The sequence below is a fragment of the Chiloscyllium plagiosum genome, unplaced genomic scaffold (genome assembly GCF_037043375.1).
Source record: "Chiloscyllium plagiosum isolate Xiang-an unplaced genomic scaffold, Cpla_swu_hap1 HiC_scaffold_16, whole genome shotgun sequence".
In the NCBI taxonomy this organism is placed as follows: domain Eukaryota; kingdom Metazoa; phylum Chordata; class Chondrichthyes; order Orectolobiformes; family Hemiscylliidae; genus Chiloscyllium; species Chiloscyllium plagiosum.
The window spans coordinates 28,941,338-28,967,043 of record NW_028270154.1 but is presented as its reverse complement, the minus strand read 5'-3'; the positions used below and the strand labels follow the sequence as shown (position 1 = coordinate 28,967,043).

Here is a 25,706-nt window from a genome sequence, read left to right as displayed (position 1 = left end):
AAGGTAGCCTAAGTAAGGAATTTATAGAATTATTTTGGGATAGTTTCATAGAATAGTATATTCTGAAGAAACTAAAAAGCAACCTATACTAGACCTGGTTTAGAATGCACTATATATATAATATATATATAATAATATATTCCAACAAGAAAAAAATTTCAAGTGGAGGAGCCACCATTTCTGGTAAACTAAAAAAGTTAAAGATTGTGCCAATCCTTTTTAAAAAATACCCATCAATAGATAGGACAGAATATTAAAAAAAGCATAGAATGACTGCAAGATTAGTAAGGTGTGAAATCTCAGAGAATGAGAGAAAGCTAGTAAGAAATGTAAAAGCATGGTAAAAGTTTCAACAAATACTGTATTTAAAAAAGCAAATCATTACATTGGCCCTATAGAAACGGGTGCAGGAAATTCATCATGGATATGGTTGATGAATTGAACAGATATTTTGCATTAGTTTTCAGTACCGAAGATATAAGTAACATCCAGAAGCAGCTTGAGATCTAGAATTGGAAGGGAGTGAGGAACTCGAAAATTACAATCACCAAAGAAGTGGTACTGAGCAAATTGTCAGAGCTGCAGGCTGATCACTCACTGGGTCCTGATGAGCTTCATCTGAGGGTCTGAAAAGAAGTGGCCAATGAAATAATTTTTGAGTTGTTTAAATTTTCTAAATTCCCTTGATTTGGGGAAAGTTGTGTTGGATTGGAGAATAGCAAATATGACTGCTTTATTCATAAAGGGAGTGAGACAGAAAGTAGGAAATTATAGGTCACAGGAAGGATGTTAAAGCTATTGTTAAAGATGTTAAAGCAGGGCATTTTGGAAAATTCAAAGCACTCTATTTGGGCTTATGAAAAGGAAATCCTAGGCAGAATGTTTCCATTTGCAGTTAAAGGATTTTGTTGAATGCCATTGATGTTGGCTGTTCTGCCAGGGCTCTGAGTGACTTTTCCCAATTAATCATCTGCTCTGAATCTCATTATTTATGGTACCATGTCTTCAGTGCCTTTTTGAGAAAAATCTCACAACAGGAGAAGCATAAGCACTTATCACTGCTGGAACCTTCTGTCTTTCGCACACCTGTCACCATGTTAAAAGCCCAGTTGCAAATAAGAGCTGGCCCTCCTACTGTGCCACTCAAATGTGATGGCCCAGAGACACTTGCTGCCTACTTCATGGACTGTGAACTGAAAGTGCTGATGAACAAGGTGGAGGAGACAAGGTCTGTTCTTTTTTTTGTGGGCTGCCACAAGAGGCCACACCCACAAACCTAGCCAGCCTGGACCTAAATAGCTGCCCAGGTCAGTGCTGTGCCATGGGCAAGTTGAGATGTCAAGCAGTGAGAGAAGGTTAATGATCTGCACTTTGCAAGGATAAGTTCCACCTTCTTCACTCTGCTACCTTCCATTCAAAGGGCCACCACTTACTCTAACTCTGCTACTACACACACCTCTGACCAAGGCTCATGGACTACAACTCTCACTATTGCATGCATCATGTGCACTGAACGGCTTTCAAGCCTTTCATCCTTCCAACTTAATAAGCCTTACTGCCTTCTCACTGAGCCACAGTACCAGATTCCTCATGAGATGACATTCTTGAAATATCCCAGAGAGGAACAATTGTGTGGGTCAGAGAGATCTAAATGAGAAACCAATCTAGTAAAGTTTTTCTTGCTCTGCTGAATTGTACTCCCATTACTACCAGTTCTAATTCATCCTGCACAAGGGTTTATCCTTGTAGACAACTGCAGGCACCCAATGAACCTTGAATAAGAGGATTCTCGTGTTGGAGACACACAACTCCACCACCACCTCTTGAGAAGGAAGCCACTAAATCCTCAGATGATGTTTCCGAAAGGCATTCACCTGCACCCTCCATCAGTTTAGAGTTGTTTCACCTTGCACTTCAGTGGGTATGCTTTCTAGTTTAGACTCAGGAGCAATAATCCAATGAGTACATCACTGACATGTCTCTATAGCTGGCTATGAAAGAATCAGCCCAGGTCTCTGACACTATGAGAACTGTTGGAGACTAGAAACCTGTTAAACCTCAGGCTAAAGACAAATCTGATAGGTTTGGCCTTTAATGACTTTGACATAATGCACAGGAATCGCTGGCAGCAATTTTGCCTGAAAAAGTCAGTAAACTAATTTGAAGGATGGATAGGCCCACCAATATTATCAGCATTGTGCTGGCTCCATGTTTTGTATCTAACTGCCTCCATGTAGGAGCTGGTGGCTGCTGTGAAGACCTAGATTCAATACAGTCTGTGTCCACTATTTATATGCACAGACCTTCACTCTTTTAAAAGCAAAGTACTGTGGATGATGGAAATTTGAAATGAACATAGAAAGTGCTGGAGAAACTCAGGGACAGGTTGGACCGAAGGGTCTGTTTCCATGCTGTACATCTCTATGACTGGCAGCATCTGTGGAGAGTGAAAAACACAGTTAATATTTCAATAAGTCTTCTTCGGAAATCTTGAGCTACAGAATAGTCTCCCTCAACCCATCTGTGGAAATCAGAACAGAGTATCGATTATGATAAGATGGCGAAAACAGAAAACTTACTGAAGTCATTGGCGCATTATTATAAATAACCTTTTGCTTCTGTAAAAATACCTTCACTTGGACCATGTCTATTCTAGTGTAATTTTCATTGTTGTACCTTGTTAATTCACACCCATGTGAGAGATAAGCAGCCTCTTCAGATGTTCCAAGGATGAGAGACGTTGTAATGGTCAAGCATTTCTCAATTCTCACAAGCACCCAACTCCTTGACTGCTGATACCCTTAGATATCTTGAATTGTGGCACTGAGCACTGGAGCCAAGGCATTGCACATTGATAAGGACAACTCCAAGGCTAAATGCAATGTGCAAGGATTATGTTAGGCAAAAGTGAGGACTGCAGATGCTGGAAATCAGAGTTTAGGTTAGAGTGGTGCTGGAAAAGCATAGCAGGTCAGGCAGCATCCGAGGAGCAGGAAAATTGGCGTTTCGGGCAAAAGCCCTTCATCAGGATGAAGGGCTTTGGGCCGAAACGTCGATTTTCCTGCTCCTCGGATGCTGCCAAGGATTATGTTAGGACCTTGCTTGTACACCCCGTTCTACACTTTTACCTACCTTGAGAGTGACCACATAGGATAATATGATCATTCCTTACATCATTTTATATGAGCTTGTCAAGGAACTACGCTGCAGTTTAATGCTGGGAGATGTACAATGGACAATTCACATGTACATTCTCCCTCATAGTGCATTGTCTGCTGAGAAAAGCTGTACAAAACACTGCCACTTGCAGGTTCAAAGCTGTCCCTCAGGATATTCCAGCATTTCAGGATAATTTAACAGTCTGCAGGCACTTTGAAACATTAAAGTTTACTAATGATGGAAGAGTCAAAAGGAGATTCGGCAAACTACCTCTCAAACTACTGGCCATCATGAGACACTTAACTGCATTACACTCAGATATGGTATGCTCACTGAAGTCTTAAGAGCTGCCTAACCTTATTGTCATCCATTTTAAATCATTGAACAATAACTGTTTATTCCCAAATGGTGATTAGGATGTGTAATGTGTAGGTACTTTAAAATAGCCAAACATATCAAATATACAAGTCAAAGACTGGAAAAGTAATACATATTAACTGTACTAAGTGGTGACTGCTTGCCAGAAAGATAAACAGTTAAACCATTCTAGACCCAGCTCATTCAATCTGGAAATGAGTTTCAGTGAGGTTATCTTGGACTGCTCAAGTTCAAAGTTGCACTGCACTGCCATGCTGTTTTGGATGGCTCTTCTGCTCAACCTTTGAACCTCTCATCTTCATCCTCAGAAGACTGTGGTAGATCACACATTTTATCAGCATCAGGATCTACCTTTATTGCCTCCAATAGTGACATGACACATCCTTTCTGGGCTAGAGTACAAAATCCCACTGAAGCGGTCCATGCATGAGATCTCATCTTACGGTGGCTTATGTCTGTTCCATTGTGGTTGGGTGGAACCATGAGTAGCATTATACTTTTGATCTGAAATTGTTTGAGGGTTTTGTGAAGGTGCCATGAGTTATGTTGAGTGGAGGCACCTCTTGTCTCCCAGTAGCCATCCCTGTATAGCATGAGGACATTGCAAGGCTACAGAAACCTGTGAGTTCTCTAGTATGTAAAGAGTTATGGCAGATCCCAAGATATTTAGCACACACCTCCAAAAGTTGGATGGATGGCCGTAGATAATTTGAGCAGTGATGAAGTGAAAACCTTTTCAATAATGAACTTTGCAGGTTGGTGATAGTGCACTCTCAAAGCAACATGAGTTCAGTCTAAGAGTGTCCTGAACCTGGGGAAAGCCAGTCATGCTGGAATATCCCATTGCATGAACTGCATAACTCTCCTCTTCATGAGGAAAGGAAATGAAAAGCTGTAAGATGGAGAAATGTCTTCTGTTATCTTTCAGGATGCATTATGAGTTGAGGATTAGGAACCACGACACAGGCACCCAGGTATTTCTTGAAACAAGCTAGTATCATAAAAATTCAGGGCAACTGTGATCTTTACAACTACTGAGATGTGACTGCCACTCAATTCTACTGAGTACAAATCCTGCTGCAGCAGATGACAGTTTGATGATGATGACTAGGAATCTTTAATTGGTGCTCTGCATGTATTAGCCAGAGTTGCTGTGATCTGTTGAACACCTCTGTTTCCCAACCCACCTCAATTGTAGAACCTCCAGTCTCCTCTTATTCACAATCAGCTTCATTATGCTAGCTCCATTGCCTCCTACCATGGTCACCATTCTACCATGTGTCCCTGTGACCTAGCAGAAATGTGCAAGTCATGTGTGTCCCTCAACTCCAAAGTAAAGGATTGAAGGCTAAAATGGTGTGCAAGTTTATCCGAGAACAACAGTAGTGATGTGCTGAGGCTAGTGGTGAACTTTAGTGAATGTAAGGTTGTGCAATATGATTGCTAAGGAGCATGCAGGGACACTTGTTGTGAAGAACCAGTTGCTTGATTGTCAGGACAGACATTCAGTGAGCTGCTGCCACCAGGTACCTGTTCTGATCAACACATCAGGAATTTGAGCCATTCCGTTTCTCAAGGATGGAGAGGAGAGTTGGAAGTGGTCCATAAATAAGACAAGTTGGGATATTAATGAGGTGCAAATACATGGAAGTAATGCCTTTGACAAGACCCTGAGGACGCCATTTCAGGCTTAAGATGAAAAGCCACAAAAGATTTTATCACATTAAAATTCTTATTTTTTTCATTTTGTCTGTATTTTCCCATCTTTCTCAACGTAGCTAATGGCACAGCAGGGAAGGGAAAATTCCACCTCTGTTTAACCAACAGTTCCCATTTATCCACACAACATTACTTGAAGAAGTAATGTTGTGTGGATAAATGGGAACTGGGGGTGTGTTTTATTAAAATTTTTCTTTCATCAGATATGGGCATTTTTAGCTAAACCAGCATTTATTGCTTTTCCCTAATTGCCCTTGAGAAGGTAGTGATGAGTTGATGTCATGAACCACTGCAGTCTTAGGATGTAAGGGTATTTACAACACTGTTTTTGATGGAGTTTCAGGATTTTAAAGGCATTTTAATAGAAATTGAGAGCTCTTGGTGTAGAGGCATGGATAGAAGTCCGGCTAGCTAAAATGGATAATTATCTGGTTGGCAACACGTAACAGGTGGTGTGTCATAGGAATCCGTGCTGGGACTACAGTTGTTTTGTAATTTATATAAATGATTTAGATGAAGGAGCAGAGAGTATGGCTGCTAAATTAGCTGATGACACAAAAGCAGGTAGGAAACTAAGTTGTGCTGAGGGAAAAAGGAGGCTTCAAAGAGATAGATTAAATGAGTGGACAAATATCTGGCAAATACAATATAACAATGAAAATAACTGAAATCAACCATTTTGGTAGGCAAATAAAGAAACATTACTTAAATATTGAAAGACTGCAGAACTTTGAGATGTGGAGGGATCATGGTGTACTAATGCATGAATTGAAGTAGGCTAGCATGTAGATGTAGCAAGTAATTAGGAAAGCTAATAGAATGTTATCCGTATTTTGCTAGGGGAATTGTAGTAAGGAGGTTATGCTTCAACTCTACAGGGAAATAGTGGAATGAATGTAGAGAATGGTGGGCGGCACGGTGGCACAGTGGTTAGCACTGCTGCCTCACAGCGTCAGAGACCCGGGTTCAATTCCCGCCTCAGGCGACTGACTGTGTGGAGTTTGCACGTTCTCCCCGTGTCTGCATGGGTTTCCTCCGGGTGCTCCGGTTTCCTCCCACCATCCAAAGATGTGCAGGGTCAGGTGAATTGGCCATACTAAATTGCCTGTAGTGTTAGGTAAGGGGTAAATGTAGGGGTATGGGTGGGTTTCGCTTCGGCGGGTCGGTGTGGACTTGTTGGGCCGAAGGGCCTGTTTCCACATTGTAATCTAATCTCAATCTCATCTATTGTGTATAGTATTGGCATCCTTAATTAAGACACTGGAGGCAATTCGGAAAAAGTTTACTACTCTAATACCTGGAATGGATAGGTTGGCTTTTGAGCAGATGTTGAACAGGCTAGGCCTGTATCCATTGGAGTTTAGAAGAGCAAGAGATTATTTAATTGACATATCCTGCAGTGCCTAGAAAGGGTCAATGTAGAAAGAATGTTTCCTTTTGTGGAAGATTCCAAAACTAGAACACCTCTGTCTCCCAAGGTGCCTCAATTGTAGAGCCTCTAGTCTCCTCTTATTCACAATTGGCTTCATTATGCTAGCTTCGATTGCCCCTACCATGGTCACCATTCTACCATGTGTCCCTGTGACCTAGCGGAAATGTGCAAGTCATGTGCGTCCCTCAACTCCAAAGTAAAGCATCGAAAGCTAAAATGGTGTGCAAGTTGATCCGAGAACAACAGTAGTGATGTGCTGAGGCTAGTGGTGAACTTTAGTGAAAGTTCTATTGCAATTAAGGATTGGCACCAAATGTTGGTCTTTCCAGTGACACCCACATCCTATGATAGAATGTTTAAACAAAATGGCTGAAAGTTATTGTGGGTAGGCAAGAATGTGGAGTAATCACATCAGCAATAATCTTACTGAATGGCCCAATGGCCTACTCTTGTTCCTCATTCAGATTTTTGTATTGAGTGGAATTTCAAATGGAATAGCATTTTTGAAATCTAGTATAAGCATAGCATTTTGTAGCAATATTATCGCGAGTGCAGTATTTTCTGCAAAGCCAGTTACGTCGATCATTGCTAGGTAAGAACTAGGTACACCAATCAACCTGTAAAGTCTGTTTGGACAATCTGCAAGATCATATCAGGTCTCCAGCCATAATATACCCATCACTTATGCCCTGTAACACTTCAACGTAAACAAAATTACATCAATGACAGATCTAACAATTTAACAAATTTAGCAATTAATTGTAACTGTTCTAATAACAGCCTAGCCTCTTCAACTTTTTAAATGCATTTTTAAAGCCTGTTTTGCTTCCATTTGCTGCTTCTGTGAATGTTTCATTTCCTCTTGCCTTTCTGGTGTTTTCACTACAGCATCCTAGGAAGCATTTACTTCTGAAAAGACTGTGACATGAGTGATTTACAACTCCTTGTTTAATGCGCTGTGCAACTCCACCTAAGACCATAAGACTATAAGACATAGGAGCGGAAGTAAGGCCATTCGGCCCATCGAGTCCACTCCGCCATTCAATCATGGCTGATGGGCATTTCAACTCCACTTACCCGCATTCTCCCCGTAGCCCTTAATTCCTTGTAACATCACCTGACACAGAGTTGAACATCTCCAAATATAAATACCACAGTGTGGGTGGAGTTAGACATCATTAGGTTATACTCTACACTAGAGACTGGGCTCTCCACAGCACTAGTGTGGAAGACTCACATGAGCACCTGTCCATGAACACACGAAGATGGCAGATTATTCCTTACCTAATATTAGTACCTGGTATATCAATTATTACCGTGTATTGCTGTATTCCATAGTAATTATTTCATATTTGAACTCTTTGCTGGTTCTTGAATTTGCCTTCTCCTCAATCAGTTTGTTCAGAACCTAAACTCAGAGTGTGAGATCAAATCACACTTTGAAAGGTGGTCACAACTTTAGGATTCACTGCCTAGAAAATTCTGTCAGCGGTGAAGATCAAAAACAGATCTGAGGACATCTGGAGAAGAGAAGAATTCAGAAGCATATTTTTTATCGAGAAATAATTGCAACCAGAAAAGCCACAGAGCTGAATAGCTGCCATGAAGGAAACATCGCTTAAATAGAAAACTCACCCGAGAAACAGCTCAAATATGAATAATCTCAAAGGGGCTGATAGGTGAACACCCAAAGCAAAGTTTACCTCTTTAAGGGAAAGGACAAAAAACACTAGGCTTGGGAGCACAGTTAAGGCTTTAATGGTTCGTTCACAAATTTCTGGACAATCTACTCGGTGAAAAAGTTAACAATAGCAAGTTACATTAATACATCAGGCTAAGGCTACAAGAAAAATCAATTGGGAAAAAAAAAATTTGAAATTTGGATTATCAGAGCCTGAACAATAATGTTAGTGAAATCTTTGTTATTTCAATGGTAGAAATGATAAATTCAAAGTTTTATTCAGTAACAAATCATATTGATTTAATTTATTAAAATGCAAATATGTGGATAAAGACAAATAGTAAAACTCTGACCACAAGATATTGAAATTGATGTGAAAAATCCTCAAATGCAGAGATCAACTCAAATGATATCACAGCAGTCATCTTTGATACAGTCAAAAAGAATTGAATCACAGCTCTCTGCACTCCCAAAAATGTTGAATCTTCTTGAATGTAGCAGTTTCAACTTATAAATCCTTTGACTATTCTTCAGCCATCATGAAAAATGAATATCTTCATTCAGCTCTGTGAAGATACCATAAAACAGCAGAAACTTCAACAGTTTCAGTACTACAATGGCAATCTTTGCAACAACAACAATGTTAATCATGAAGAATACTGCAAAACACTGAAAAGTGTGCAGTACATGGAGATCAAAACCCTAATAACATTCTTTCAAATCAGTAAAATAATCAACAACTTCAAATGTCACTCTGAGCAATGCAACAAAATTCACTGGTATCAACCTTCCAACCAGAAAATATAAGTTTTCAGATATATTTGGTGGATCAATGAATTCACAGATGTGGAAGGCAGAATTTCTAATATTTGGAACAGCTTTTGACTTAGACACCAAATCAAATGCTGGAGAAGGTCAGCATATCTGGCAGCATCTGTGAAGAAAGAAATAAGGTTAACTAGAAATTCTTCTTCAGAACCTGACGATCTTAGTTCAAGATTACACTTCAATTGCAGATACAAATTTCTAAAACAATCTGCACATATCATTGTTAAGGATCTGTGTGATGCATTATCTGAACCAGGCACTGAAATTCGTAAGTACTCATTTGTAACAGAATTGCAGTTAGTCTTTTAGGTAAATCAGTTACTGAATTTCTTCAATCCAAAGCAGATCTAACTTCTGAATGAGCGGTCTCTTGGGGAGGCAGTGGTACTGTCACTGGGCTAATAATTTAGAACTGCAGACCAATATTCTGACATTCAAATTCCAACATGATGGCAGATGGTAATATTTGAATTCAATAAAAAATCTGGAATTGAAAACTACTTGGAATCTATCTACTTCATTGCTATATCTGAAGAAGGATTGGTCTAGCCAATGCATGATTCCAGACCCACAGAAAATGTGGTTGATCCTTAATTGCCCTCTAAAATGGCCTCAGCTACTCTGATCAAGGGCCAATTAGGGATGGATAGATGCTGGCCCATATCCCATGATACAGACTCTACCAAATTAGGAAGCCTTATACAGCAGAATTTCTATTTAATGCCGAACATTCTACGGGATGTATTGACTGCTTAAATGCAGAATAAACTATCTGCCCAGAAGAGACAGATCCTTCATCTGAACAATATACCGTCTGTGACAATCAATGTGCAATTGTAAAGAATCTATTTTACAGTATTTTGTTTCAAATGTGGCTTCAAAACCCCACATTAGTGAACACAAAACTGTACAGCCATCCAATGTCAGTATTCTCTTTTGTAGCTAAAAAGGTAGCCCCTTGAAATGTGCTACAGCCTGAAGAGCATATCAAGCAACAAGTCAAATTGTTCACAACTCAACATACACATTCATACATTTGAACAGAACTTTGGAGGATGGGTCAATACTGCAAGGGAATATACTTTTAATATACAAAACAGCTATCAATGGGCAAACAACATCAGTCTTCTCAGACTTGATCCAGGTGTTACTGATGAAGAGATAAAATCAATTCTACTTTCCATGCATTCATGCAATCAGTCAACACAAGTTACTTTTGCAAGAATGTCTGATATATCAGAAGCCAAGAGAGAACGTGAAGATTAACCAACGTTACTTCAAGTGTTTTTATACCTGGCCATAGACTTTCTTGATCTACCTATTGAAGGATGGAAAGATAAAAAGTGAATGTTGTAGAAAGATTTGGAGGTGTTGGACTAGGGTGGACAAAGTTGAAAATCACACAACACCAGGTTATAGTGCAACAGGTTTATTTAGAAGCACTAGTTTCGAAGCACTGCTCCTTCCCCTGATGACAACCTCCTGATGAAGGAGGAGCACTCCGAAAGCTAGTGCTTTCAAATAAACCTGTTGGACTATAATCTGGTGTTGTGTGATTTTTAACATTGTAGAAATAAGTAAAATAAATAACTCATTTAAGAGTGTACATAAATATCAAACTTTATAATTGGGCAAAATCCATCTGGACAGGCACTGTGTTAGGGCTTCAGGACCCTAGAGAATCTTGTCATAGTAGCACACACCATTCAGCACAGCTTCCACAGTATGGGTCATTTTATTAGATTTGACTTGGATTCTACAGGGGAACTGGACACTCAACATCATCCTAGTGTGGAAGACTGACATGATCACATGGATTTGAGTGAGATAGATTTGTCCTTAATATAAATATGTCAGAGGGTTTATATCTATGGTTCCCATTTTTATCAGTCTTTTGTTTAAATGTGTAACAAAGTTACTTTGAAGCTTGAAGATAATTCTTGACTTTGCCTTCTCCTTGAACCCAAAGTCAAAGTGTAGCATTAAATTGCATAATAACAGAATATTTGCAAGATGAACATGTTATCTAGCATCACTTTGAGCTCAATGTGATGTTTCTGGAGCTGCTTCTGCTGAATATGAACTGTTCAAAGGAAAATTGCTGCAAATGTTTCTGTAAACCAGCAATCTATTCCTGGATTTATGATACGGGATGCTCGTCCTCCCTACTTTCTTCTCTACCAGTTCTTCATTCACATTTGTGAGTTTAATCAGGGTAAACCTCCAAAACTTGCTCAACTCCAAGATATCAGGTTTGGATTTATCCTGAGCTAGTAGTTCAACCTTTACCTCTTAAGTGTTCATTTTTCCCCCCAAACCAGAGAGCTGAGATTTTAGCTCCATTCATTCAGAAGAAAGTGGCCTTCCATTTTTCTTTCATATTCAGTTCTACTCATCTATTTTGAATAGTCTGCTCTGGTTTCTGTTATGTCTTTGATGTTTGACAGATTCCAAAAATGGTGACTAGAATGATCTCACAGTATGCTTGTATATCTGCAATTGCTGATCCAGTAATGCCTATGACACTGTAACATCCAGGTAGATTGATTATACTTGTACTCCAGTACCATTGATCCTGCACGTGTAGTTGGAGAATCATTGAATGTTAAAATTTTATGTTCGTAGGTTTCATCATTGCTTCTCAGACATGATTTTTGGAGCCCTCAGCAATTGTACATTAGCGCTCATCCCCTGTCAATCATAGCTAATAATGAACAGTCACAAGTTTTCTAAGGATAGATGATTTTCAATTTTTTTTTAGCACTTCAGTTCATGTGATGACGTTGATTTTTTTAAATGAGATTGACAACATGCAACATGTTCACCATTATTTGTCTCATCATGTATGTCTTAAGTTCCTATTCATTAATCACTTCAAGAGTATGCCTCTGGCATGACTGCAGTTGGTCTTTATTGTAGCTTGAAAGTACTACTTGTATACAATCTGTTGGCATCAGAGCCCAGCTCTTTGGAATTACAGCAGCCTTTGCTTTACTTTACTGCCTCTGCCGATGGCATTTACTAATGATCAAAAGTGATTGAAATCTGGGCACTTTCTTCTTGAATGCAGAAGGCCACACCTTACGTTCATTATTCATTATTTTTTCCACACTAGAAATGATCAGTTTGCCAGAAAAAACTTGGTGGAAAGCTTTTGTGAGGGTGTGTGTGATCACTGACACAATGATTCTGTTTTCTACTTCCTCATCTGAAAAATCATGTAATGAGTCAGTTTATCTCCATCTGCTTACAAAATGAGTTGTGGATTCTCTTGGCTTCTGTTTAAATAATATGTATTGTCGTCCATGAATATGGAAAATTTTGTCTCACTTAAATTGGTTTTTAAATGTGATGTGTATCTTTTGGGGATTTTAATTTAGTCTTTGGCTAAATTAATCCTGATATGTTAAATTTGTCGAGACCACTGCTCCTAATTAGAACAATGAACAGTACAACACAGGAATAAGCCCTTTGGACCACCAAGTCTGTGCTGATTCATGACGCCTTTTTAAACTCAAAACCCCTTGCTTGTATGAAGTCCAATTCCCACCATTCCTTGCCTGTTCACATATCTGCCAAGATGCCACTGAAATATTGCTATCGTCTCGGCTTATACCACCTCATCAGCTGCACATTCCAGGCACTTACCACCATCTGTGTAGAAACATCTTTAAACTTCTGTCCCTTTTGTAATTGTCGTTTCTACCTTGGGAAAAACACTCCCACAATCCATTGTATCCATGTTTCTCATAATTTTGTAAACCTCTGTCAGGTCACCCTCAGCCTCTGATTTTCAAGTGAAAACAAATCAGGTTTGTGCAATCTCTCTTCATAGATAATATTCTTTGACCCAGGCAACATCTTGATAAACCTTTTCAACACCATTTTTAAAGCCTCTACGGCCTTCTGGTAGTATGGCAACCACAATTTTACACAATATTCCAAAATTCCAAAATCTTATATAGCTGCAACATGACTCAATGCCCTGACCAATGAAGGCAAGCATGCCATATGTTGCCTTGACCAACTTATCAACTTGTGTTGCCACTTTCAAGGAACTGTGGATCTGTATGCCTAGATCCCTCTGTATGTTAATGCTTCTCAGGGTTCTGCCATTTACTGTATGCTTCCTTCCTGCATTAGACCTTCTAAAATACCTTACCTCACAATTATGCAGATTAAATTCCTCTACTCTTTCTCTTCCCAAATCTCCAGGCTATCTATAACCTGCTGTAACCTCTAGCAATCTTCCTCAATTTCTGCAGCTCCCCCCAGTATTTGTGTCATTGCTAAATAAACATTAGCAGCTTGCTTTTTTCTGTGTTAGACATAGCGGAATCCAGAAAATGTAGCTTTAATGCTTTCTAAGCTTTTTAAATTGTGTTAAGAGGTTTTCTCCTTCTTAAACTGGGGAATGTTGTGGAACATAGAGATAATGTGACCTTTGATAGCTGTTGATCAAACAGAGCCTGATTACTTGCCTTTTTCAAGGGAGTTAAACTGGCCTTTGGATAAAGATTAGTCTGCTTACCTGCAAAATATGTTGGTAACAAACAAAGACATTGAGGGCTGTCTCATGCACTTTCACATGATTTATAGGAATTTTTAATCAATCAACCTGTTCAGATATATTACACATCTTTGGAGTAGGAGGGATGTGAATCCAGGCCTCCTGGCTCAGAGATAAAGAACACTACCACTGCACCATAAGATCCCTCCTTAATGTGGTTTGATATAATTACCCATGTAACTATAAATTAGTTTGACTGTTGATTAGCTTTAGCTGTAGATTAGCTTTCTTGTTGACTGATCAAGCATTATAGGCCTCATCAGTATGATGTTTCCCACTATTGTTCAACATGTAGCATTAATGATAATGGCCTAATGATCAATCACTCATTAGGGATTGACTAACTCCATGGGTTGATTTATTTAAAACAAAATAAAACACATTATAAGTTCTGAAGCAGGTGTCACAGCAAACTAATGTCTGTGTGTACACAGCTTATAAACCCAAAGCAGACTATCAGGCAAAGTTGCAATGTTATATACACACAGTACATAGCATCCTTAAAGGCAAATTCTCTTAAAAACAAGGAGAACACATAATATCCTGTTTTACCATTTTTAGATCCTGGAATATTGCACCTTTGCCTGCATTGAAATCCATTTACCTCAGTTTTGCAGACTCATTTAATTTTTCAATATCAATCTTTATAATTTTATGCTTCCATCTACATTGCTTACCATGCTGACAATTTTTGTGTTACCAGCTAATTAGGATGTGTGACTTTCTAGTTTGCACAAATACAGTCAAATCCTGATAAGTTGATAAGGGATGTCTGGGGTGTAACAGGGGTATCTGCTCACAAATTTGTGTTAAACATCTCTTCAAGCTAGAAAAGGAGATCTCTGTGTAACCTGATTTGCCTTCAAATTGGTTCTGTGTCAAAATAAAAAGCACATGAAAACACAATAAAACAGTCAACATGTGATATCAATTTTGCACTTTCTCCACAACTCACAGTTGCTTGACCTTGCAGAATTGGAAAATGTTGGGAATTGGCTGCAAAAACACTTGATAAATCTTTCTGCATAATGTGCTGTCTTTGGGTGAGAGTGATTCAATCCATAATGTTGTCAATGCATGGAATGTGTTGCCAGCTTTTGTGGTGGAAGCAAAGTCATTAGGGATATTTAATCGACTGCTGGACATGCACATGGATAGCAGTGAGTTGAGGGGTGCATAGGTTAAGTTACTATATTTTACATTAGGATTAAATCTCGGCACAACATCGTGGGCCAAAGGGCCTGTTCTGTGCTGTACTTTTCGATGTTCTATGTTCTAATTGAGTCAAACACGTTTTCAGTGTTTTCATGTTACTGTGTGAAATTCCAGAGTTTCTTTATGGCTTTCATGGTTTCAGCCAGGGAAACTAATGAATGAATGAGCTGGCACTCATTGGGCTTGTCTGGATGATCCACCTCCTTGACTGAAGATTGTACAATATATCTACAGATGCCTGATCTGTCAATTCTGTTGTGTAAACCACCTCAGTATAAGTCTCTGCTGGAACATCTATGTCTGCCTCTTACAGCTGAGTGAAAAGAGCCTTGTCAATGAGTTGCTTGTCCTCACCTTTATTCTAGCCATCCTGAGCAATTTTAGCTCATTGAGCTAGGTGTGGCAGAGGCAGTTGGCGATTGCAGCTTCTGTCACCATCTTCCACACTTCCTTCATCATGAGCATGGCCTCGCAAACATTTGTATTCCTGTTTCTTACTGATGATTTCAATAACCTGAAAGATCAGCCACCATTGGAAATTACTTTTCAGGTTCCTAATCCATTGGTTGGTCATGGTGTTGGGAGACAAGACTTTGACATTGTTGAGTCCATGAATATCAGGATGTGTGGGCAGTTGTTTGTACTGGAGCTTGCTTTGATATGTCTTGTCCACTTTCTTGATACATGCCTCACAAATGCTGGAGGTCATTCACCTGGATTTGTAAGCCTTGTACTGCTTGAGTAGTGTCTTCACATTCATGAAGAAGCATAGTGGCTTCTTGGATTTTCCTACCAAGCCATAGCTGCTTTTCAGTGCAGTGTTCCTTACTTTGATTTCTATCATTACATGTTTCAGCTTTAATCATCAAGGAGTGATTTAGCAAAAGATGCTAAAACTGTCCAGTTTCATTCACGATTGCAATGTCTCTCATTCTCTAGCTGACCATTGTGGAACCAAACGTCTGTCATTGCTGCTGTAACCACTACACCCTTACAGCTTACTGTGTAGAAGATGAAGCTATATGTTGTCTTGAAGTAGTCCAACCATCTATTAGTGCAAATGAATTCCTTGTGGGCCCACTTTGTCAGGATGGCCACCCTTTCCTGCAGGAATGGACTCAGGATAGATACATTCTCTGCATGGGCTGCCTTGAACCATGTTAGCTAAGTCTTTTCAAAATGGGATGAGCAGCCGTTCATATCTTCTTACTTGTTCAAGAGAATGCCGATCTGCCAAATTGTTCTGAGATGATTACCTTGTGTTTCAGAATGGTTGACAAATGTGATAGTGGAATCTCCCAGTACTTTGCTGCATCCAGTTTTCATTTCATGCCATAGCTTTCCACTTGTAGTGACGGCTTCAACCCCCCTCTCACTCAGCTAAGGACATGGGCCGTCTCCACCACCAAATCCAAGCCACCCAACAACGGGATGAAGAATGCCTCATTTTTCGCCTTGGGACCCTCCAACCACACAACATCAATATTGACTTCACCAGTTTCCTCATCCTTCCTCCTCCCCGACCTCATCCCAGATCCAACCCTCCAACTCACCACCACCCTCTTGAACTGTCCTACCTGTCGATCTTCCTTCCCACCAATCCACTCCACCTTCCCCTCCGACCTATCACTTTCACTCCCCACTTGTATCTACCTATCACCTGCCCAGTCACCTTCCCCCCCACTCCCACCCTCCTATTTATCTCTCTGCCCCTTTCCCCCTCTCCAACATTCCTGATGAAGGGCTTATGCCTGAAATGTTGACACTCCAACTCTTCAGATGCTGCCTGACCTGCTGTGCTTTTCCAACACCACACTTTTCAACTCTTTCCACTTGCTGTGTCAATTTCACCTTCTCACCAATTGACAACACTTTTAACTTGCTCACAGCTTGAGCCATGTTCGCAGTCTTTGTATATCCCTTCACACAAAGATGTTGATGTCAATGATGGCTTGCAGAGATTCATGCTTTCACACTCTTGTGACCCCTAATTCTGCTCTGACTTGTCATATGTCAAGCCTTAGGCAAAAGTGAGGACTGCAAATGCTGGAAACCAGCTTAGAGTGGTTCTGGAAAAGCACAGCAGATCAGGCAGCATCCGAGGGGCAGGAAAATCAATGTTTCGGGCAAAACCCCTTCATCTTCAAGCTTTCACAAATTCAGCTAATCTGGATTTATCAGTTTGGAATATGGCTTCTTATGGCTTCACTTGCATTTGCTGCCAATGGAATGGCTGGCTGATGGTTTGAAATAACTAGAGTTTTGGTTTACCTGAATTTGATCCATCATGATTTCGCTGTACATTTAATAGTTGAGGTCCAAACATCCTTGTGGTACACCACCACTTGCATGTTTCCTATTAGAATATCAGATCATTAGCTCCACGTTCTGTCTCCTCTTGCTCAATTAACTTCTAACTAGGTCAACAGTTCTCATTCAATTTTACAAACTTCAGCTTATATGTTTTCTGCCATTTCATCTAAGTAATATCCAGAGATTTACCCTATCCAGTAGTTTAGTCATCTCTTCCACAAATTCAATTAGCTTCATCAACTTATGATCTATTATGTACAAAATCATGTTAGTTCAACTGGAAGTCATGAAGCTATTCAGTCACCTCATATTAATTATACTTATAACAATTTTCGAAAGGTTGATAGTTTAACAGGCTTATAATACCTGAGTTTCCCTCCATCATCTTTCTGATATAACCTGCCTTCCTAACTACTTACCTCACCAACCGAACCTATCCACCTATCTACCCCAGCATTTTTCCATTCACTCATACACCTTTTCACTTATTCTTACTGGCATTGAAGCTTGCTTTATGACAACCAATGTCATAAAAAAGAGAATGTGTCCTGTCTTCTGCTGATTCTACTGTAATCCAATAGAGCTCACCATGAATGCTGCACTCCGCATTTCTGGAGAAGCCGGGTTGGGAAGACAAAGAAATGTGGAGCACTGCCATCTTAGAGAAAATTTAAAGTGGAGCTTCAATCTGATGATTGCCATTGTTTAGAAGATCCAGATCAATATTGTTCAGCACAATTCTAGCTAGAAAATCTCCTCTATATCATTGCACCAACCATCTTATAACAGACATATAGATTTAGTATCAAGGTATATCTCAGATCGTTAAGATAACCAATAACTTTTTTTGTGTTGATAAAATTAAAAATTGACATTGGGAGAAACATGACAATTTTGTGCTAAAGTTATCACTGAAAGAAGTTTAACTCCTATGGTACAGTATGAATTAGTAGCATATAATAAAAAAAAATTCCATAGACCCACTTATTACTAAGCATATTGCTGTTTGGAAATACATTTTATGCATTGCTAAAATAATTTGTATGAAAATTGAAAGCAAGGCTAGTGCTAAATTCACAATAATATGTGCATGCAACTAAATTACAAGATTCAATCTGCAGTGATCATAATTGTATTATGTTATTAATAAATACGGTGTGTTTTTTTCATTGTGTTAAATGAAGCAAAGTTAGACATTACAATAAATTATTCCAGGGTTTTTTTTTGTGTTTTATTCAGGGGTCACAACTGTATTGACCATGACAACTCTGAGCATCAGTGCCAGGAACTCACTCCCCAAAGTTGCATATGCAACTGCTATGGATTGGTTCATTGCTGTTTGTTATGCTTTCGTGTTTTCAGCACTTATTGAATTTGCCACAGTGAACTACTTCACAAAGAGGAGTTGGGCTTGGGATGGAAAAAGCTTAGTTCCTGAAAAGGTAAAATGAGCTTTTGTATTTTTATTTACATAATATGAACCAGATTGTTGAGAAGCTTTTTTGTAAAATATATTATGGCTAAACCTTGAGACGGGAATTTTTTTGTGCGGGAGAAAAATGTGTTAACGGTTCAGGCTGGGCACAGAAATGAGACTTGAATACTGGAGAAAATTAAATGGTTCAGTAACCTTTCCCTATGTTTTGCGCAATGTCATTGAATTAATGAAATGTCTTACTTTAGCATGACTAAGATTAAAAGGGATTTTGTATTCTATTTGAAAAGAAAGTGAACATAATTGAGAGATAAAGATCAAAGTGAGTGCTGCATTAATGTAATGAGTCATGGCATAGTTAAAATTGGATATATTTTTGAAATTACCACATTGACAATTTATTGACCCCAGCTTTTTTGATTTTTGTTTCCCAGAGAAAGGAAAAAGATCGAGAGGCTCTATTGAAGAAAAACAACACCTACACAGCAACCTCAGCGAACTTTGCACCAAACATTGCAAAGGATGCAGGTCTGGCAACTATTGCGAAGAGTGCTGGTGCAGAATCCAAAGAACCCAAACCAGAGCAAAAGCCTCCAGAACCGAAGAAAACTTTCAACAGTGTCAGCAAAATTGACAGACTGGCCAGAATAGCATTTCCATTAATGTTTGGCATTTTCAACTTGGTTTATTGGGCTACTTACTTGAATCGAGAATTAGTTATCAAAGGTGATGATGAGCATAACTAGGAAGCAAAGAAAAAAAGTTTAGATTTGAAAATAATTTCACTTGTTGGGAAATTCTATGAAACTTCTAACAAATTATAGCTCGCCATTCAATTTGTTGCATATTATCTTTGTCTTTAGCCCTTTCCGAGACAAAAATACTAATATTTATTTGACAGTGTCAGAAAGAACTCACAAGCTCTCTCTCGATAAGTGTATAAAGCATTATACTTTGGTGAGACCAGTCTATTTCTGTGATGCAACTGACCGAACAGAATTATTATTGATTAGCTATTCTCATTTTACAAGTACTTCCTTTTTGCAGCGTGTCCATAACAGAACAAATTTGAATTTTAACTATTCTCACAGCAGGGTTTATGTAAAATAGTCTTAATCATTTCTGGCTCTTGACCAGGAATAGTGAGAAGCTTTTCCATAGTCAGGTAAAGTCCATGATCGACACTGGCTGCAGACTATATAGATTATTTTCTTTACTTTCAGGATCTTTTGAGGAAAGAAGTTTTCAAATGTAGAACTTTATACTGTGAAGGTTGTATATGGCTTAGTTATATTTCCTTTCAAGTTATATGAACCAACCATTTATAACAATACATGAGCAAAACATAGTTTTGAATACAATTAATTTTTATGCACCAAAGTGGCAATAGATATTAAAATAATCAGTGGGGCTCATGACCTGAGCAGTTCATTATAGAATAATAAGACCATAATGTAAGGACTGTGTGCTGTCAACTGGTACATAATAATTTCTTGCCTTGAGAAGTGAAGCGAAGATTAATTTATGAAATATCCTCCCTCTTCCTTCCAAAAAACTGTTAAATTAGCTGCTTATTTCTTTACTTTAAATGACAAGAGCATTTACATTAGCATTATATAAAAGCCTGGAAGATCCAAAATACCCTATGATGTTAAGTGATATATGGATATGATAGCAAAAGTTCTACATAACCTTTAACTTCTGTTTCAAAGATATCAATAAAGGTCGTTCATTCCGTTTTCTTCAGCCAGGAAAGATACCAATGAAAACCACTGAAACATCTTGTATTGGAAAGGGTTAAAGAACCATGCAAGCATTCTTCTGAAAACTGAAAGCTCACTAAATTAAGAGATCACAAAATTGACTTATTTCATTGATTTCAGCTTATTAAATATGATGTTATTTTAATGTCTTGTTTTTTTTTCCCTTGTTAGTTTTAAAATACAAAAACAGGATAAAAGGTAACAGCACAGCACTCCAAGTGGTCTTCCGTTCAAAGCTTATTAATGTTTTCTTGCACAAATATATCCTTGTTCATGTTTGAATGAACTGATTTTCATGACTTTCAGGTGGCAATGTGCTTGTAGTAATTAAATAAAAGTACAAAGTGCTGAAAATACCTGGCATTACTGACAGCATTTGTGGAGATCCAATACTAATGTTTTAAGTCAAATATGACTCATATTTAACAAAAAGTGTTAACTTTGCTTCTGTTTCCATTGATGCTGCCCCATTTGCTGGGTATTTCCAGAACCTTTTCCTTTATTTTCGGATTTCCAGCATCCCCAGATTTTGTGTTTATAATTGTACTTAGTTTTTTTTCTATATAAGAGTGGAACCTTACATTTTTGCCCATTGGTATTACTTGTATTGCTAAGAAAACTGAATGACATCCATGAATCCTTCTCTGGAGACTGTTTGGCAATGTTTTACAACAGAGATATTTATCAGGGTGCTAGACACCAACACATAAAAACATTTAAAAAATAAGTTTTCTAAATAAAAAGATGACTTTGCAAAACCCTTTTCACTGCCATTGGTAACATTGTACTATACGGATCTCTCATTTTCAACTTTGATGTGTAAATCCTACCCACTCTAATTCATACCAACAATTTGAACTAATTAAAGCAATGAAAATTTAAGAAAAAGAGAGAAATCCCAGTTCAATGGGAAATCCAGGAACATAAACCAGGCGAGGAAGGAAATGAAAATATTTTGAACAGGTTGTAAGGATATTCTAGATGTAACGTAATATTGTTATTCATTCATATTCTTATGTCTTTGGTTTCACCATGTCTATATTACATCTACATATCTCCACACCCAAGCCCCCTATCCACTGCATTCCTGTGAATATCAAAATCATTTTATCACATCATGTGTACATTCTCTGCCCTGCCATTGACAATAATGACACCTTTTGATCATGTGTTTCTGTCTATCTTCTGGCACACATCTCAGGAGTTGTCACTTGGAGCCATATGGCTAAAACTATCATGCAGCAACATGCATTGGGCTGTCACTAAAGTTATGTGTAGATTGCTGGAGGTGAGCTACATGCTGATGAAATGCTTTAACTTTCATTCAATTGCAAAATAATTTAACATGGATTATGGTCAATGTTCCAAGAACATTAAACAAAATTTCAATATTTTCTAATATGGACTGGTCCATCCATATTTGATCAATAGTGAGAACTCAAGTTAAAATTTGAGGTATTCTTCATATAATTTGAATATAAATAATTTGAGAACTTTTAACAAAATATAACAGGTCTGAAAACTTTGAGATGATATTATTCTTTTTCAAAGTGTTACTAAGATTTAACTTCTGTTTTCTATAAATTGAATCCTTCCTGTCTTATGAATATGCTGAGGAAACTGCAATACACAGTAAATAGTACGAATCTATTTAAGGTAGTGTTTGATCAGTGCGGAAGGAAGCTCAATTCTCAACAAAATCACTGGAGAACACTGTCATAGATCAGATAATAAATTAGCTTTTTAATATTAGCTTTATGAACTGCACAACATTTAAATTTTATGAAGTTACTATTGAAATCTGATAAACTATTAATTGACGCAAGTATTCAAAAACATCTTTTTTAAAAGTACTGAAGGATGTTTTTTTGCTTTGTTTTCTGTGAAATTACTTTTTGCTCTCCAATCTTCACCCACAATCATCACCACCTTGTTCAACTGATCAACCTCAAGGTCAAAGTCTTGTTCAAGTCTTGAATATGTTGGTTATACAAGGATTTTTTAAAAAATCAATGCTGGATCCCCATGTATCAACCTGAGCTGAAAGGAAATTTGTGTCAGCACAGGAAAAAAAGATGTTGAATTTGTTTCGAAAAAGGTACCCTTTCTTTAATATCCAAATAGCAATTATAGTTAGTAGAGTGATTCATTTTGGAGAGTACCTTCAACCAAAAAAACTGTGATGTTGTGCAGTTTCAGAACTTCTTATATCAAAAAGAGCAAACAATGAAACCAATTGAAAACCAAAAGGCACAAATCAGTACTGGGCACACCGGCATATATTATAGTGATTTAAAAAAAAACAAATTGTGAAATAATTCTTATCTCTTCCATTTAATTCAAGGAAGATGATGAAAAATATGTTCTAATGAATTACCCCAACATTTCTAAATAATCCAAAGAAGCTTTTTAATACTTATTGGTATTCCTGCGTTTTGGCACCAAGACAGCCTGGTTAACAGTGTTTTATGCAGAGTTCAGTTTGATGTAACTTCAGCGCCACGTTTCGTAGGAAGGATAAGGCCATACTAAGTACTCCAAATTTTTAATGTCAATGGAGCAAAATTTATAGACATGTCACTTGCGATCAGCTTAAAATTTCAGTTTGCAGGCAGCCTCTGAACAGTTCATTCTAAAGCTTAAAACACGAGTAGCTCTGTCAGACTGAAAGGCACCAATTAGTGTCAAGGCATTTCTTTTTCTGACAATTAAGAATTTAGGTGCAATTTGGTAATACATACTTCTCCTTTAATTAAATCCAGTTTGTAAATATATTATCCAAATATTTATTTACAAACAATATACCTTTGTAGTTGAAAAGTGCAGTGTTGAAGGAGGACTCGAAAGTATAACAATGTCAAGCTGACAAAATCCCTCATCTTCATAACTGCCTTATATTTTAGCAATATTGCTGTAAGAAAAATATACTTCAGATGTAAGGGCTTCTAGTTTCTGTGGAAATATAACTTTAAATAACCTGTGTAGATAAAATTGTATAGAATTTTATTTTATTTGGTGGAGAGTGGGGGCAGCTCCTTCTTTCTTGTAAATGCTTCAGACGTTTTTGCTGTCTGTTTCAAAAGTTTCTTTTTATTTGTAGACAGTCTCATCTTAAAAGAATGCTGTCGTTTTGAACCACTGCTATCTAAGTGTTACTCCCTATATCTTCATGCGTCTTTTGCACATTGTTGTGAATAATCTAATGAAATTAGTCAGCTTTTTTTGCTATGCAATAACTGCTTTGTATCACTTCTTCGTTCTCAATTTATAGATGTAAATGTGAATTGATAAATAATGTATAGAGTAAATACACTTTACCAAATTGAAGTATCCTAACTGAGCTTTTATAAAGAGCTTTGCAGAGTCAGATACCAGGGGGTTTTGTTAAATTACAAAAAATCCCAAACTTTTAAATCCAATTTGAAATAACCCGGTCAGTGAAGGTTGGAGTGTTAAAGGAGTGTTAAAGACTTAGGAACTGACTATCATAGTTTCTATTTGTTGTAGTAAACACTGACTGATTTGAAAGCTTTGAATTGCAATTTCTGTCATTTGTTGATCATTTTTTCCAATTATATTAAATAATAATTTTGAAACGTAAAGTGAGGTACAGAATTCAAATTTATTCAGAAAGCTTGGAATTTTTAACAAAACAATTGGACAGAACCCCCTATTCTCTGAAATCATTTTGTCTTCCTTGCTGAATACAATTATTATATTGGAAGGCTGCTAATTACTGTTGGACTAATGGCAAGTACTTAGCTAAAGCGTCAAATGACGTTCGTACATTTGTCAAATGGTGAGCGATATAATGTACCCAGATGCAATAAATCCCATTAAGGCTGTGGTATTCCTTTTTGACCCGCTCAGGCTTCACTTTAGAATTGCTATGAACTGTTCTTATTTTTAAATAAATCTTTTCTCTACCCAAACAAATTTACTTGAAATTTGCTGTCTCTGATCATATCGTTCTTACTGTAACAGTTTGTCTATTATTTGTAACAAAAGTAATGCCTTTGCCGGAACTCTTGAGTTTAAAAGGAGACAAAACATATAAAGACATTTTGAGAAAAGGCAAAAAGGACCAAGCCATCAACCTGTGCCATGTACGTTACCTGTAATTGCATTATGATTCATTTTTTTTTAATATAATTGCCTTGTTTGGTCAAAAGGAGAATACTACAACTTTAAAATCCTGAAAAGATTGTATTAGGGTCTGATGCGAGACATAAGATATTTTATTGGATTATAGAGTTTATCACAAGTTCTTGAATATATTTCAGTCTCTTATAGTTGCTACTGAACTAGTTGATGATAATAAACTTAAATTATTGGTCAACTCCTGAGTCATTGTATCAGCAGCAGCACCCTTCAGTTACGTTTAGATCAATTTGCTATAATATATAAACCATTATATTTTTAAAAAAAGTTAACATAAAAATATTTCTTCCTGCAATACAAATAGCACTGTCCATAAATGATTTAAAGTTCACCAGCTCCTATTTTTACAAGTACCTCTGCTTGCACAAACAGAATAAATTTTCTAAACTCCACCAAACTAATTCTAGCCTTCACTTTGTGTCAATGTTTTAGTCTCCAGACTAATGAACAATGATGTATTCAAATATTAAATTGATAATGGATTTTGCAATTGGACATGACTATAGACAAAGGCAATCAAACTGTACTCCATGATTATATTGACAAGGAAGTTCATGCAGTATTATACTTCTGAATATTATTAGGACAATTGGTAAAATTGTAAGTTATTATCTTTTTTGACTTTTATAGATCAATGATAAGGCTACATTGGGAACTTAGAATCTAAATGTAAACATCAACTGTAAACAGGGTTCAGAACATCAATGATAATTTCAAATCTTTGGGCTTCGGTTTATATGGAAAATAATATGAAGTTAAGCCTGGCTTTATTAGATTAAATAAGGCTATAGGAATCACAATGTGGGTATGACCGGGATTGGATAATGTGCTTTGTTGGTAATGGCAAAATAATGATATGCTAAGGATTAATGTCTTATTTTGTTCAATTACCAGGCGGTAACAATGAAAAAATGGTATGGTACAGCAGACAGTACATGTCCCATGGAAGATATAGGCATGAGTGACTACAAACCTTTCTTTTCCCATTTGACTATAAATCTTAAGCACAGAACATCATGAAAAAGCTGACAGAAACTCACAGGGATAGTGAG

The 25,706-nt window shown here is 37.6% G+C and overlaps 1 protein-coding gene across 3 annotated transcripts in view; it reads left to right on the top strand.

Moving 5' to 3' along the window:
• The window catches only part of LOC122556556 (gamma-aminobutyric acid receptor subunit alpha-1-like), a 56,250-nt gene extending 31,418 nt beyond the window's left edge, over positions 1 to 24,832 (top strand). For all 3 annotated transcript variants that reach the window (XM_043703351.2, XM_043703350.2, XM_043703352.2), the window contains exons 9-10: positions 18,535 to 18,737; positions 19,165 to 24,832. In XM_043703351.2, the coding sequence (XP_043559286.1) occupies positions 18,535 to 18,737; positions 19,165 to 19,476 (515 nt within the window). In that variant the 3' untranslated portion in view covers positions 19,477 to 24,832. The remainder of the gene's footprint in view (positions 1 to 18,534; positions 18,738 to 19,164) is intronic.
• The last annotated feature ends 874 nt before the right edge of the window (positions 24,833 to 25,706 follow it).